General features: G+C 47.6%; 1 protein-coding gene across 1 annotated transcript in view; it reads right to left on the minus strand.

Annotated features, from left to right (window-relative positions):
- ADORA1 (adenosine A1 receptor) overlaps positions 1-13,251 on the minus strand; it is a 32,721-nt gene extending 19,470 nt beyond the window's left edge. Inside the window, exon 1 of the mRNA XM_060088466.1 lies at positions 12,911-13,251. Coding sequence (XP_059944449.1) covers positions 12,911-13,251 — 341 coding nt within the window. The remainder of the gene's footprint in view (positions 1-12,910) is intronic.
- Between the last annotated feature and the right edge of the window lie 585 nt (positions 13,252-13,836).

Consider the following 13,836-nt stretch of genomic DNA (forward strand, 5'->3'; position numbering starts at 1 on the left):
GAGCTGCAAGGTCTGGCCCTCAGGTTGTGCCCCAGCCTCACCAACTGCACTGCAAAGCTTTCTCTGCTACACAAGGCAAAAGATAGTTTCTGCACAGAAGAGCTGACAGTGCTCCACTAAGCAGTCCAGAGCGACAGAGACCCTGTCCCTGTGTGCCCTATGCCAGCCTTGGGGCTCCCCCAGCCCTCCTGCTCTGCCCATCAGGGCGAGGCTGGAGCCGATACTTGATAACTGCCTGCTTATTGATTGACCATCTTCTCTGCTGCATTAGCTGAAACTGGGCCACCCAGTGCCCAATATAGCAGCTGTGAGAGGACCCTGCTGAGGAACTGGGGAGGAACGACCACTGTGCAGGGAATTAACACAATCCCCAGTGCCAGGCCACTAGTGGGTTCCAGCGAGGAGGGTGGGAAATGAGGCTGTGGAGGCACAGAGTATCTAGGGAGAGTGACCACCTGACTGAGGATGGGTAGAGACTTGGGGGGCCTTAGCTATCACAGAAGCTACTGGGTCTCATTCTGAATAAAGCCTGGCAAGAAGGACGAACCCCCAACTCTGCTGTCGCCTTCTGGAAGCTTTAGGGAGCCCAAAGCCACATGTGCTTATTGCTGTGGTTTCAGCCTAAGAAAGCCAAAAGCCTCCTGAGAAGTGAGGTGGGAACAGTAGATGGAGCAGCTGGAGGCACCCAGGAAACTTGCTGGATATTTGAAGGACTCCTTCTTTGGTGCTGTATGAGGCAAAAGGGGGCCCATCTGTTGGACCACATGAAGGCTGGGGAATGAGCAAGAGAGAGACCACTAGTGGACCCGCCATTATATCACTACCACTTGAGTACCTACTAGGATCTGAATCTTCTCCCCATTCCTCCCTTCCCCACCCTTCCCTATCTCCAGAAATGGCACCCCATCCACCCCGTGGCGTCAGCCTTAATCCTGGGGAGTCATACTTGATCCTTCTCCCACTCTGTACATCCAGTCCATCACCAGTTGGTTCTAACTCTAACATGGAATAAAACCTATTTGATTGTGATATATTATCCTTTCTATGTGTCACTGGATTTGATTTGCTAATGTTTGGTTAGGGACTTGACATTTTAAAAATGTAATCTGGAATACGTCATTCCCTGCTTAAAGCACTCAAAGGCTTCACTGTGTACCTAGGATCCTATCCAAACTCTTGACCATGAACCACATGGCCTATAAGGCCCTACCTTAGTCCTTGGGCCCCGTGAGGGCTGGACTGACACAGGGTTTAGAGAAGCCAACAAGGGCCAGGCACAGTCAATTCCAGGATGGCTTCCTTCCTCAAATACTTCTCAAGCTGTAATTGTAGCTACCTCCTTGTTTATCTGTGTCTTGGCTCTCTCCCAGATAGTCTCTAAATTTCATGAGAGCAGGGACCAGGACTGACTTCTTGGCCATGATAAGATACCAAATGCCTGGCATGGAGTCTGGTGCTTCTGAATTAGTGAAGGAGTGAACTCGCTGCCTCCTCCATGCCTGGACCTGTGCATCTGGACACTCAAACTTATCACCATGAACTTCAGGTGGGCCCTTAATGCTGCCTCCAACTATACTAGACTTTCTGAATCTAGTCTTTCTCCTACTTCCTAAAGAATTATTTCACACTTGCTACTCTCTCCATCACCTCTTCCCTCTCAGCTGATGACCTCGCTTCCCACTTCACTAAGAAAACCGAAACACTCCAAAGAGAACGTCACCTACCAGCACCCACATACTCTGCCTTTCTGCCTCTTAGATGTTCTCCAGGCTCCTCTAAAGCCAATCCCTCTGTGTTTGCCCTAAGTCCCAGCCCTGCTTGCCTAAACAATCCAGAAATTCTATCCTTTGCCCTATCATTAGTTTTGCACTCTCTACTAGATGGTCTCGGTCAGTACACAGACATACTAATGTCCCTTCTTCGCAAACAACAAAGCAAAATGCCTTGTTTCCACTTGTCCTGACAGCTCTTGCCCCACGCCTTTATGCTCTGCAACAAAATACCTCAGAAGAGTAATCTACGCCAGCTGTTTTCAATTCCATTCCTCTTCTCTCCTGAGCCCTCTCCAACTAGACTTTCTGCTCCTACTACTCTATTAACATTGCTCTTGCTAAATCCAATGGTAATTCTCAGTCCTTATCTCACTTGACCCATTGGCAGCACTTGACAGCCAATCTCTTGCTCCTCCTTCAAATACTCTCTACTTGGCTTCTAGGACACCACACCTGGGGCTCTGGGTTTCTTCCTATATCTGTAGCTCTCCTTAAGTCCCTTTTGCTGGTGCTTCATCATCTCCCCAAACCCTCAAGCTCAGTCCTTGGTCCTCTCCTCTGCTTTCTTAAGCTTTTAAAAAAATTTTTATACAATTTTGAAAGGTTACTTTCCATTTACAATTATTACAAAATATTGGCTATATTCCCCATGCTGTACAATACACCTTTAAGCTTATCTTACACCCACTCCCCCACCCCTATATTGCCCCCACCCCTCCCACCCCCCGCACTGGTAACCACTGGTTTGTTCTCTATATCTGTGAGTCTGCTTCTTTTTTGTTACATTCACTACTTTGTTGTGTTTTTTAGATTCTACATATAAGTGATATCATACAGTACTTGTATTTCTCTGACTTATTTCACTCAGCATAACGTCCTCCAAATCCATCTATGTTGCTGCAAATGGCAAAATTTTGTTCTTTTTTATGGCTGAGTAGTATTCCATTGTATATATATACCACATCTTCTTTATTCATTCATCTGTTGATGGACACTTAGGTTGTTTCCATATCTTGGCAATTGTAAATAATGCTGCTATGAACATTGGGGCACATGTATCTTTTCGAATTAGTGTCTTCGTTTTCTTCAGATATATACCCAACAGTGGAATTGCAGGATCATATGGTAGTTCTAGTTTTAGTTTTTTGAGAAACCTCCACACCGTTTTCCACAGTGGCTACACCAACTTACCTTCCCACCAACAGTGTAGGAGGGTTCCCTTTTCTTCACATCCTTTCTAACATTTGTTATGTGTGTTCTTTCTGTTGACAGCCATTCTGACAGGGTGAGTTGATATCTCATTGTGGTTTTGATTTGTATTTTCCCTGTTGATTCTTTTTATGTGTCTTTTGGCCATCTGCATTTCCTCTTTGGAAAAATGTCTATTCAGTTCTTCTGCCCACTTTCTAATCAGGGTTTTTTTTTTTATGCTGACTTGTGTGAGCTGTTTACATATGTTGGCTCTTAATCCCTTATTGGTCATATCATTTGCAAATATTTTCTCCCATTCAGTAGGTTGTCTTTTTGTTTTGTTGATGGTTTCCTTTGCCATGCAAAAGATTTTAAGTTTAATTAGGTCCCACTGGTTTATTTTTGTTTTCATTTCCATTACTCTAGGAGATGGATCCAAAAAAATATTGCTGCGATTTATGTCAGAGTGTTCTGCCTATGTTTTTCCTCTAGGAGTTTTATAATATCCAGTCTTACATTTACATTTTTAATCCATTTTGACTTTATTTTTGTATATGGTGTTAGAGAATGTTGTAATTTCATTCTTTTACGTGTAGCTGTCCAGTTTTCCCAGCACCACTTATTGAAGAGACTGTCTTTTCTCCATTGTATATTCTTGCCTACTTTGTCGTAGATTAATTGACCATAAGTGCATGGGTTTATTTCTGGGCTCTCTATCCTGTTCCATCGATCTATGTGACTGTTTTTGTGCCAGTACCATACTCTTTTGATTATTGTAGCTTTGTAGTACAGACTGAAGTCAAGGAGTGTGATCCCTCCAGCTCTGTTCTTCTTTCTCAAGATTGTTTTGGCTATTCTGGGTCTTTTGTGTTTCCATACAAATTTTAAAATTATTTGGGGGCTTCCCTGGTGGTGCAGTGGTTGAGAGTCCGCCTGCCGATGCAGGGGACATGGGTTCTTGCCCCGGTCCGGGAAGATCCCACATGCCACGGAGTGGCTGGGCCCATGAGCCATGGCCGCTGAGCCTGCGCGTCCAGAGCCTGTGCTCCACAACGGGAGAGGCCACAACAGTGAGAGGTCCGCGTACAGCAAAAAAAAAAAAAAAAAAAAAAAAAAAAAAATTGACCTAGTTCTGTGAAAAGTGCCATCATTATTTTGACAGGGGTTTCACTGAATCTGTAGATTGCCTTGGGTAGTATGGTCATTTAAACAATATTGATTCTTCCAATCCAAGAACATGGTATATCCTTCCATCTGTGTGTGTCATCTTCAAATTCTTTCATCAGTGTCTTACAGTTTTCAGAGTACAGATCTTTTGCCTTTTAGGTAGGTTTATCCCCAGGTATTGTATTCTTTTGGATGCGATGGTAAATGGGATTGTTTCCTTAATTTCTCTTTCTGATACTTCACTGTTAGTGTATAGCAATGCAACGGATTTCTGTATTACTTTTGTATCTTGCAACTTTACCAAATTCATTGATGAGCTCTAGTAGTTTTCTGGTGGTGTCTTTAGGATTTTCTATGTATAGTATCATATCATCTTCATCCTCTTTTTTTTTTTTTTTTTTGCGGTATACGGACCTCTCACTGTTGTGGCCTCCCCCGTTGTGGAGCACAGGCTCCGGACGCGCAGGCTCCGGACGCGCAGGCTCAGCGGCCATGGCTCACGGGCCCAGCCGCTCCGCGGCATATGGGATCCTCCCAGACCGGGGCACGAACCCGTATCCCCTGCATCGGCAGGCGGACTCTCAACCACTTGCGCCACCAGGGAGACCCTCATCCTCTTCTTTATTTCTACTTTCTCTCTTGGGAATCTCATCCAGCCTCATGTATTTAAACACCATCTACATGCCAATGGCTGTCACATTTACATCCCCAGCCCAGACCTTTCTCCTGAACTCCATCCTTGTATATCCATCCAACTGCCTGCTCAACATTCCACTGAGGTATTTAATAGATACACCAAACTCAACGTGTCTAAATCTGAACTCCTTTTATTGATCCCAAAACTTGTATCACCTGCAGCCTTTCCCACCTCAGATAATGTGCACTCTATATTTCCAGTTGCTTAGAACTAAAAGTTTGGTCATACTTGACTCTTCTTTCTCTTACACCCCACATCCAATCCATAAGAAAAAAATTTTTTTCTTCCAAATACATCCAGAATTTAAAAATCGTGGCATATTCATTCAATGGAATTCTAACAGCAATGAGAAAAAACAAAACAAAACAAAAACAAACAAGCAAAACCTACTATTTTGCTCAATAGTATGGATGAATCTCAGACATAATTTTAAGCTTCAGAAGCCAGACAGAAAAGAGTATATACTACTCAATTTCCCTTTATAAAAGTTCAAGAACAGGCAAAATAAATCTATAGGGATAAAGGTCAAAATAGTGGTTACCTTTTGGAAAGTACCTTTGGAAAGCACCTTTTTTGGTGCTGAAAATATTCCAAATATTGATCTGGGTGGTGGTTACATAGATACACCCATATGCCAAAAATTTATTGAGCTATACACTTAGACTTATGTACTGTATGAATATTTTACCTCAGTAAAAAGTATATAAAAAGTTAAAATTTGAAAATGCACATCCAGAATTAGTCACTTCTTACCACCTCCTCTGCTTCCTATCATTCTGATTCAAGCCACTTCCCTCTTCTCTTGCCTGAATTACTGCTGTAGCTCCTAACTAGTCCCCTGCTTGCCCCTACAGCATATTCTCAACACAGCAGTCAGAGTGAGCCTTTAAAACCTAAGTCATATCATGTCAATTCCTTGCTCTAAACCTGCGATGGCTCCCCATCTCCCTCAGAGTAAAAGCCAATGTCCTTCCAGTAGCCTCCAAGCCAGCAGCTTATTATCTTTCCAGCCTTATCTCCAACCACTCTCCCCCTTTATCCCAGCCACACAGACCTCCTTGCTACCACTTGGGTACGTTCCTTCCCTAGGAACTTTGCTCTAATTATTTCCTCTGTGTGGAATGTTCTCCCAGTATCTGCATGGCAGAGTTCCTCACCCCCAAGATTGTGCTCAAATGGCACCTTCTCAAGGAAGCCACACTCACCACCCCATTTGAAATTGCAAACCTTTCTCCCCACCCCCATCTTAGCATTCCTGATCCCATTTGCCCTGCTTTTTTTTTTTTTTACCTTCTAACACTCTACATATTAGGTGTTATGTTTATTATTTAGCGTCTGTCCACCAACCCATTAGCATGCAGCCTCCATGAAGATCTTTGTTTAGTTAATGAATGTATCCCAAGTATCCATAACAATGCCTGGCACATAGGAGGCACTCAATAAGTATTGCTGAATGAATGAATGAACAGATTTCTCTATATTAGGGCCCTGTATGGAGACAAATCAGGGTGACCAGTTGTCTTCCTCTTCCAAAGAACAGAGAAGTTCTGAAAGCAGGTGGCAGGAAGACAGTCCCAAAGGCCCTCTCCACCATGACCAGGGCTGCAGAGAGTGGGTGTGGAGTTGGGTCCAGATGCCCAGCCCAAGCACTGCAAGATGTCAGGGGCTGATTTCCAGCTCTCCAGCCACCCCCACTCCCACCAAAGCAGGTTGGGAGTTTCTACTCGGCCACCTTGGTCTGTGGGAATCCACAATCTCAACAGTGTCTAAGCACCCCCAGACAGAGATAGAGGCCAGACCAGCCTGCCCATCTCTGTATCCCCAGGCCCCACAAAGTACCCAGTAAATGGTCAGTACTCAAAATATGTTTATGAAATAGATAAATGGATATCACCAGCTCCCTAACTGAACAGCTCTCTGCAATCCTGCTAAGGAAAAAACTTCCAGGGTGAGGAGGACTGCAGGATAAGATGCCTGATCACCTTTATCTTTTGGGTCAGGGAAGCCCTTTGCCAGCTGCCCCTGTCTCCCTGCCCACCCCCAAGCCAGTATTTCCAAGGGGACATGAATGCCAAGGCCCACCTACACGCCTCCCCTTTGTATCCCAGCCCACCATCAACTGCCAGCCTTTTCTTTGTTCTACAGGTATATAGCCAGGTATCCTCCTTCCTCTCTGTTCTGTGACCATCCTGCCAAATGAGGCCAACCAGGAAGTACCATACTCCAAGCCCTCTATTCTAGGGACTGCTCTCCTCACTAAGATGCAAAGAAACAGGATGCCCAGGCCTCAGGGAATAGAGACTAGGCAATGTGGACTAGACTTGGGGCCCAGACAGTCCTGCCCTACCTAGCCCAGAAGGGCAAATGAGCAGAGAAATGCCAGGTGCACCTCTGGGGGGTTGCAGTTTTGGTGAAACTGGGCAGGAGGAGCAGGGAGAGTTGGAGGAAAGGGAGTTGGGAAATATTTAACCTTATAAGAAAATCCTTACAGACAGAAGCTGTGCCATCTATTAGGAGGCAAAACCCAAAGTTCTAGGCTTGGCTCTGATCCTACAAACAATGTGAATTGTGGGTATCACTGTAGTGTTATTTGTAAAAATTAAAAATCAGTAACAATCTAGTCAAAATTATAAAAATGAGTCATATAAAATATAAAAGTCATATAAAATATGATAATCATTTATTCAAAAAAACGTTTATAGCATGGCTACTCTGTGCCAGGCATGGGGGTTTCATAGGTATGTGAGCAGATGTGGTCCTGGCCCTTTTGGTGCTTACCAAGCCCAGAAAAACTACCTGGGCCAGGAGAGATGGGGAAGGAAAAATAGATCCACCCGGAGTAACTAACAGAGGAAATGAAACTGGTCTAGTTGGGGAGGGGGTCAGAGAAGGCCTCCCTAAGAAGGGGCTGTTTTAGCTAAGACCTAAAAGATGAATAAAAAGACAATCCAATATTATACCATTATAAAAACCCTTAGAAATTATTCTTTATTGACATGGGGGAAATGCTTATAATGTAACATTAAGTGTATAAAATAGGATATAAAAACCATAGATGCACTCAACTATCTATCTATCTACCTATGTGGGAAAATTTTCTGGAACACCAGAAATTTAACAGTAGTGATCTGCAGGTGGAAGAACTACTGGTTATTTTGTCATCTTTATTCTTTTCTATATTTCTCAAATTTTTAACAATAAACATGGATTGCTTTTATGCTTGGAAATAAATATCAAATATCAAACACAACACAGCCTCCAAGGCTCTGCCCCATGACCTCTGGGTAGAGGGGTTCTTCAGAAAGTATCCTGGCCATTCCCTTGCTTCCAAGCAGCACTCCTAAAGCACTCGGAGGCTTCCTAGATGCCATTCCAATGTCAGCTGGGAGAAGCTTTCACCACTGATACTAATCTGGATTGCCCAGAGTGCTCTTTAGCATAATCTACCTGAAGGCTATCCCTAGTTCAAACAAAGAAATTACCTTTTTAATCACAAAGTTGACATCCTTCCATCACTTTCCCCCTCTAAGCCCACCACTAATTTGCTGACTTAAACTGTGGAGGCTGAAATTTCTCTGTTCTATTCCTTGCAGGTAAGCCTTTTACGTCAAAGGCTGGGGAGCAAGAGTCAGAAGTAGGAGGAGAAAAGAGCCTGTGGCTGAGTGACCTTGAACATGCTGGAACTCTGGGCCTCTGTTTCCTCTTCTCCAAATGTGAGGGGGCTTGCTATCACTCCTCTTCTATCTCAGCCACTCTAGGCCAATGACTAATCCATCCGTACAGGAGCTAGAGATGGCCTACCTCTGCTGAAAGCAGATGGCACCACTAGAGAGCAACTGTTCTGGGACCCTGAGACCACAGGTGGTCGCCTGCTGCGGTGCAAGCACAGGAGGCACTTTAGTTGTCCAGAAAAGCCCAGGCTAGCTGGGGGGTGGGGGGAGAGGGCTAAATTGATGCCTAAAAGCTAACATACCTTAAAATCTACCAGATTTCTTTCCCAGAGCTCTGGTCCAGCAGTCTGGCCTCCCCCACACTCTGCTGTATTCCCTGGTCAGCAGCCCAGTTGAGCAGGCCTCCAGCTGTGGACAGAGGCAGGGCTGCCAGGGGCTCAACTGCCCACTGGAGTGAAGGTGAGGAGGGAGGGAGAGGCACCAAGCATGGGCTGGAGCAGAGTGCAGCGGCCATGGCAAAAATCGGAGGGGGAAAAAATCACCCCCGCTGACAGCCGTGAGGAAACTGCTCCATAAATCCTATAGCTTCTCGAGGCTGATTGAAAACACATATGGGCTCACTGGTTAAAGACATCTCTGGTAGACAGACCTGGATTCAAATCCTGTCTTGGCTCCTGATAAGATGTTTGGGAAAATTACTGAACTTTCCTGAGCTTTAGACCTCAGTGTATCTATAGACTTGTCTGGAGTGGGGATAACAGTAACCTCTACCAGCAAGAAACTATGAGCATTAAATGAGATAAAGCATATAAAAAATATAGCACTGTGCCTAGCTCATAAGTACTAGGAGCTAAAAAACACAACACAATCTTCCCAGGATTTCAACACAGTATTGGCAGGAGTCATGGTCATGAAGAACTATGGAAAGTTAGAGCTGAAAGGAACCTCAGAGACCTCGAATCCAGAATCCAGTCCCTTCATTTAACAGACGGTGGCAGGGGGTGTGGTGGCAGAGAGGAGGCTCAGGGATTGAATAACTTATCCAAGAAGGTTGCACAGCTGGTTTGTGACAGCAAGGTTCAAACTCATGTATTTCTGACTCCCAAATACCCATCACCCCTTCACCCCACACCAACCCATCTGGTCACAGACAGACCTTGCTTAGGTCTCCTTCCTGCAGAGAGGGCTGTGGTGGTCAGGGAGTGGCACTCCTCCCCATAACAAGCCCCCTGGAGTAGGTATCAAGTTGGCACAGAGTGCCCCCAAGAAAACCCAGGGATTCCCTAGAAGTAGGAGCTGAGGGGAATGGGGTGTCCATTACCAAGCATGTGGAGGTGCCAGGCAAATAACCTGTAAAATATATGTAAATAACCACAGGTTATTGATGCATCAACAATTTAAGCTTTTTTTTTTTTTTTGTAACTGGATCACACTACACCACGTGAACCTTTTTTTTCTCTTGGCTTTCTGCCAAGTGGAAGGAAATAAAATTTGTGGTTGACTGACCAAACCATGCCTTGCTTGGTGAGGGGCCCAGCTGACTCCTGTCATTGAATGCCCCATACATGCCTCACCAATGCTTGGGCAGTATTGCTCCCTGGTTCCCAGGTCACATCTACCTCTGACTGGCTTGTCAGGGCAGGGAGCCAGGCACCTGGGGACCTCCAGCAGAAAGGTGTTCTCCCAGACCCAGCAGCCTGCTGACTCCAGCTGCCCAGAGGGCAGCAGTGCAAGCTGTTCCTCCTGCGGGGGGACCTGGAGTGACCCGTCCCCTCAGCCCAGCCTCCAGGATCCCAGCTTTGGAAGCCAGGCCCAGCAGCCTTTCTCTAACTCAGGAGAAAGACTCCTCTCTCAGGCACTACTGGAGTGTGGCTCTGAAGGAACCACCTGAGCTGATAAGGGCAGCTGTGGTCAGGGCCCTGAGGTAGAATGCTGGGAAGATACAGGCCACAGCACGATGGTTAGAGGTTAGACCCCTGGAAGGCCTGCCTGAGGCTCAACCACGTGAGCTCTGAAAACTTATCCAATTCAATCAACATTTACTGAGTGTCTGCTATGCGCCAGACACTATGCTAGGCATTCTGGAGAATTTGTACAAACGAACAAAATGCGGTCACTGTCCAGGTCGCTGCACTTGAGGCATGACAATCTAGCAAGGGAGAAAAACATGTATAAATATAACTTAACAGTACTTTGACACCTCCCTGGAAACGTGGTGTGTCTTGTGTGCCCATGTGTGTGTGCATGTGTATAAGGGCACGTGTGTTGTTATGTAAAAGCATCAGTGTGGGGGGGTGGGGGCGCAGGGCTTGCCTATTCAGGCCCACTTTGAGCCATATGTTAACAATGATAATAAAACTACAAAATAAACCTACCACTTATGGCTTGCATATAACGCCAGGTGCATTATACAGTACCACGTACTTTATATGTAGGAGTTTATTATATTCTTTCAATCATCCTAGGAAGAAGGTACTGTTATTAATGTCTCCTTTTATTGACGTGGAAGTTAAAACTGAAGGAGGTTAATAAGTGACTTTCTCAAGGTCATACAGCTAGGAATTCATAGCAAGGATTTGAACCCAGGCCTGTATTCTTAGCCTCTATGCATACCTCTGCCTTGGCCCTCCAACGATAGCTCCTAAAGACCCCCAGCTCTTCAAGGCTGGAGCAAGGAGCAACAGAAGCTGTCTTCTGGAAGAATGAGCCTGCAATTCTGCCAGCACAGCCATTCCCATCCCCACAGGACAAGGAGGGCACAGTCTGTGGGCCCGTAACCTCTGTTACATCACGGCCAGGCCTTTGGTTTGCCTTGGCACCCACTCAGTAGACCAGATTTCTTAAGCAGCCTTCCTATATTCACGTATCTGCATGACTTTCCTAATGTGGCAACACCTTGTTATAATCACCAGGCTCAGAGGCCCAGCCCACGCTAACGGGTTGAAATCAGGTTCATTGGTATAGCTCAGCCACAACCTGGGGCTAATGGCAGCATGAAGGCCCCTCAGCGGCTGAGCTTACAGGGTTTCTGGGCTGCCTTCCCTGTCTTCCCTTCTCTCCTGAGCAGCAGTCTTCACCTCAACTTCCCTGGGAAACTTGGAGGTTGTGAAGGAGGTAAACAGGGCAGAAGCACTGCCATCAGGGGGCTGGGACTCTGGGGGAATCAGGAAGGAAGGCGAGCAGTGGAATCAAGGCTCTGCTTCCAGTCAGCTTCAGGAGGTTCTCTGGATGTTTCCCCTTTACCAGCTCCTACTTCACCTCCCTTATAGGATCACGATGAAAAGAGGAAAAACGTGATGCATTATAAAATCTTTGAAAAATTAAATGTGTACAAATGTAATGCAAACAGGAGAAACATGGGTGGCTAGGCCTGCCTGGGCAAGTTGTCAGGTGAGGCCAGAGGCTCCACGTCCCAGGTATGGAAGCTACTCCAGGGACAACAGGTGCCGAAGACGTCTAGAACTCCGCAGTAGAAAGGGAATCTACTGGTGAGAAGATTTAAAGAGGGGGCAAGCACGCCTCACAAGAATGTCCCAGTGAGGCCAGCACTGGCTGTGTGCCCAGGCATTTGCTGGCACTTGGTGGCCCAGGCACTGCCTGGTAACAAGATTATGGCCTGGCAGGCCCAGGGAAAGAGCCCCAATGTGGACCGGACACCTGCATGACAGGACTGCCACTATTAGGTCACCCACCCTGGTGCTGCCTGGACACAGCATAAGCACCTCTGCTGTGACCGGAAAGACAACATGGTTTTGCAACACAACAGGACTATTAAGAACCTGCCTCCTCCTGCCTGCAACAGAGATCCCGTAAGTGGGAGTTGGGCAGAGGTAATCAGATTGTCTGGGCTCCACAGGACAGCCCTGGGGCATGGAGCTGGCTAGCACAGGGTATCTGCAGAACAAGAAAGAGCATCCTCAGGAAGCTTTCCCAGGTCTGGTTAGAGAAGCAGCACTCCTGTCCGTGGTGTGCCACCCTAAGCCCACCCTAGCAATCTGCTCTGCCCTTTCCACTTCCCTCAAACTGGTGGAGATCAGCTCATTCCCAACCAGGGCTCACTGTCCACCCCGCAGCCGCCCACCCCCCACCCCCCGCCACCCCCCAGGCCAGGCTGAACAGGCAGCCTCAGGTTCCCTGGCCGGGTCAGGAGAACAGCAGAGCTTCAGCTCTGGGGTCCTGAGCACTGCCAGGTTCACATTCCTCCAGCCACCCAGCCCCCTCCTGCTTCAACTTCAGTTCAGCCTGATACTGCCGGGCAGAGGAGAGGGAGGCAGAGGGAGGGCTGGGGCACAATGGCCCAGAGAATATCCAGCTTACTTGGGGTCTTATGCTCTACCTTTTATCCTCTCTAGATGGCCCTCAAGCCACCCAGCATGGGGCACAGCAGGTACCTTCAGCTGCTCTGGACTCACCTGAGCGGGATCTTGACACGGAGGTAGCGGTCGACAGCAATTGCCAGCAGGGCCAAGATGGAGCTCTGAGTGAGGATGAGGACAGGGCAGGCGACCATGAGGCAGGTGTGGAAGTAGGTCTGTGGCCCAATGTTGATGAGGATGGCAAGTGGGATGACCAGAGCGCCCACTGCCACATCAGCCACTGCCAGTGACACGATGAAGCAGAAGGTGGCATCCCGCAGTGCCGGGTTCACCTTCACTGCCCAGATCACCAGCACGTTCCCAGGCACGGAGACCAGGGCGATGAGCACCTCGATGCCAATATATGCGGTCTGGAAGGCCGAGATGGAGGGCGGCATGGTGGGCACAGGCTGGGCACATCAGCAGACAGGCACCAAGGGGCAGGAGGCAAGCACCTGTGGTCACGGAAGCCTGGGGTGGGAAGGCCTGCCTGGGAGGGGGAGGGGAACCCAGGCAGCTCTGGAAGTCCAGCTGCCCTTTGGAGATGTGCCCCACTTGGCACATCTAGTGCCTGCCCAATCTGGTGGGGTACCCTGACACTTTCTCTGCCGAATCTTTGTCCCCTCCCCTTATCAATCCCAGAGGATCCATTCGACAACAGAAAATAGCAGCACTCACTCCTCCACTGGCTATTTTATCAGGTGTGAGGCAGTTCCCAGCACACACTCACCCCACAGGGGTGCCCCGTGCCTGGCTCTGCCTACCCGTGCCCACAGAACAGGAGGCAGGGAGCTCACCATCCTGTCTGCTGGTGGCCAGGGAGTCCCAGAGCCTGTGCCCAAAGTTCCGGGCACCTGGTGCCGCTCAGGGCTTGAGGCCGTGCCAGGCAGGGCTGGGCTCTCAGCACCGCGCGCAGCAGCTCACGATCCTCCAGGCTCCCGCCGCAGAGCTCCTAGCCGGGCCTTTCAGGCAATCACATGGTA

Source organism: Mesoplodon densirostris, chromosome 2, assembly GCF_025265405.1.
Source record: "Mesoplodon densirostris isolate mMesDen1 chromosome 2, mMesDen1 primary haplotype, whole genome shotgun sequence".
In the NCBI taxonomy this organism is placed as follows: domain Eukaryota; kingdom Metazoa; phylum Chordata; class Mammalia; order Artiodactyla; family Ziphiidae; genus Mesoplodon; species Mesoplodon densirostris.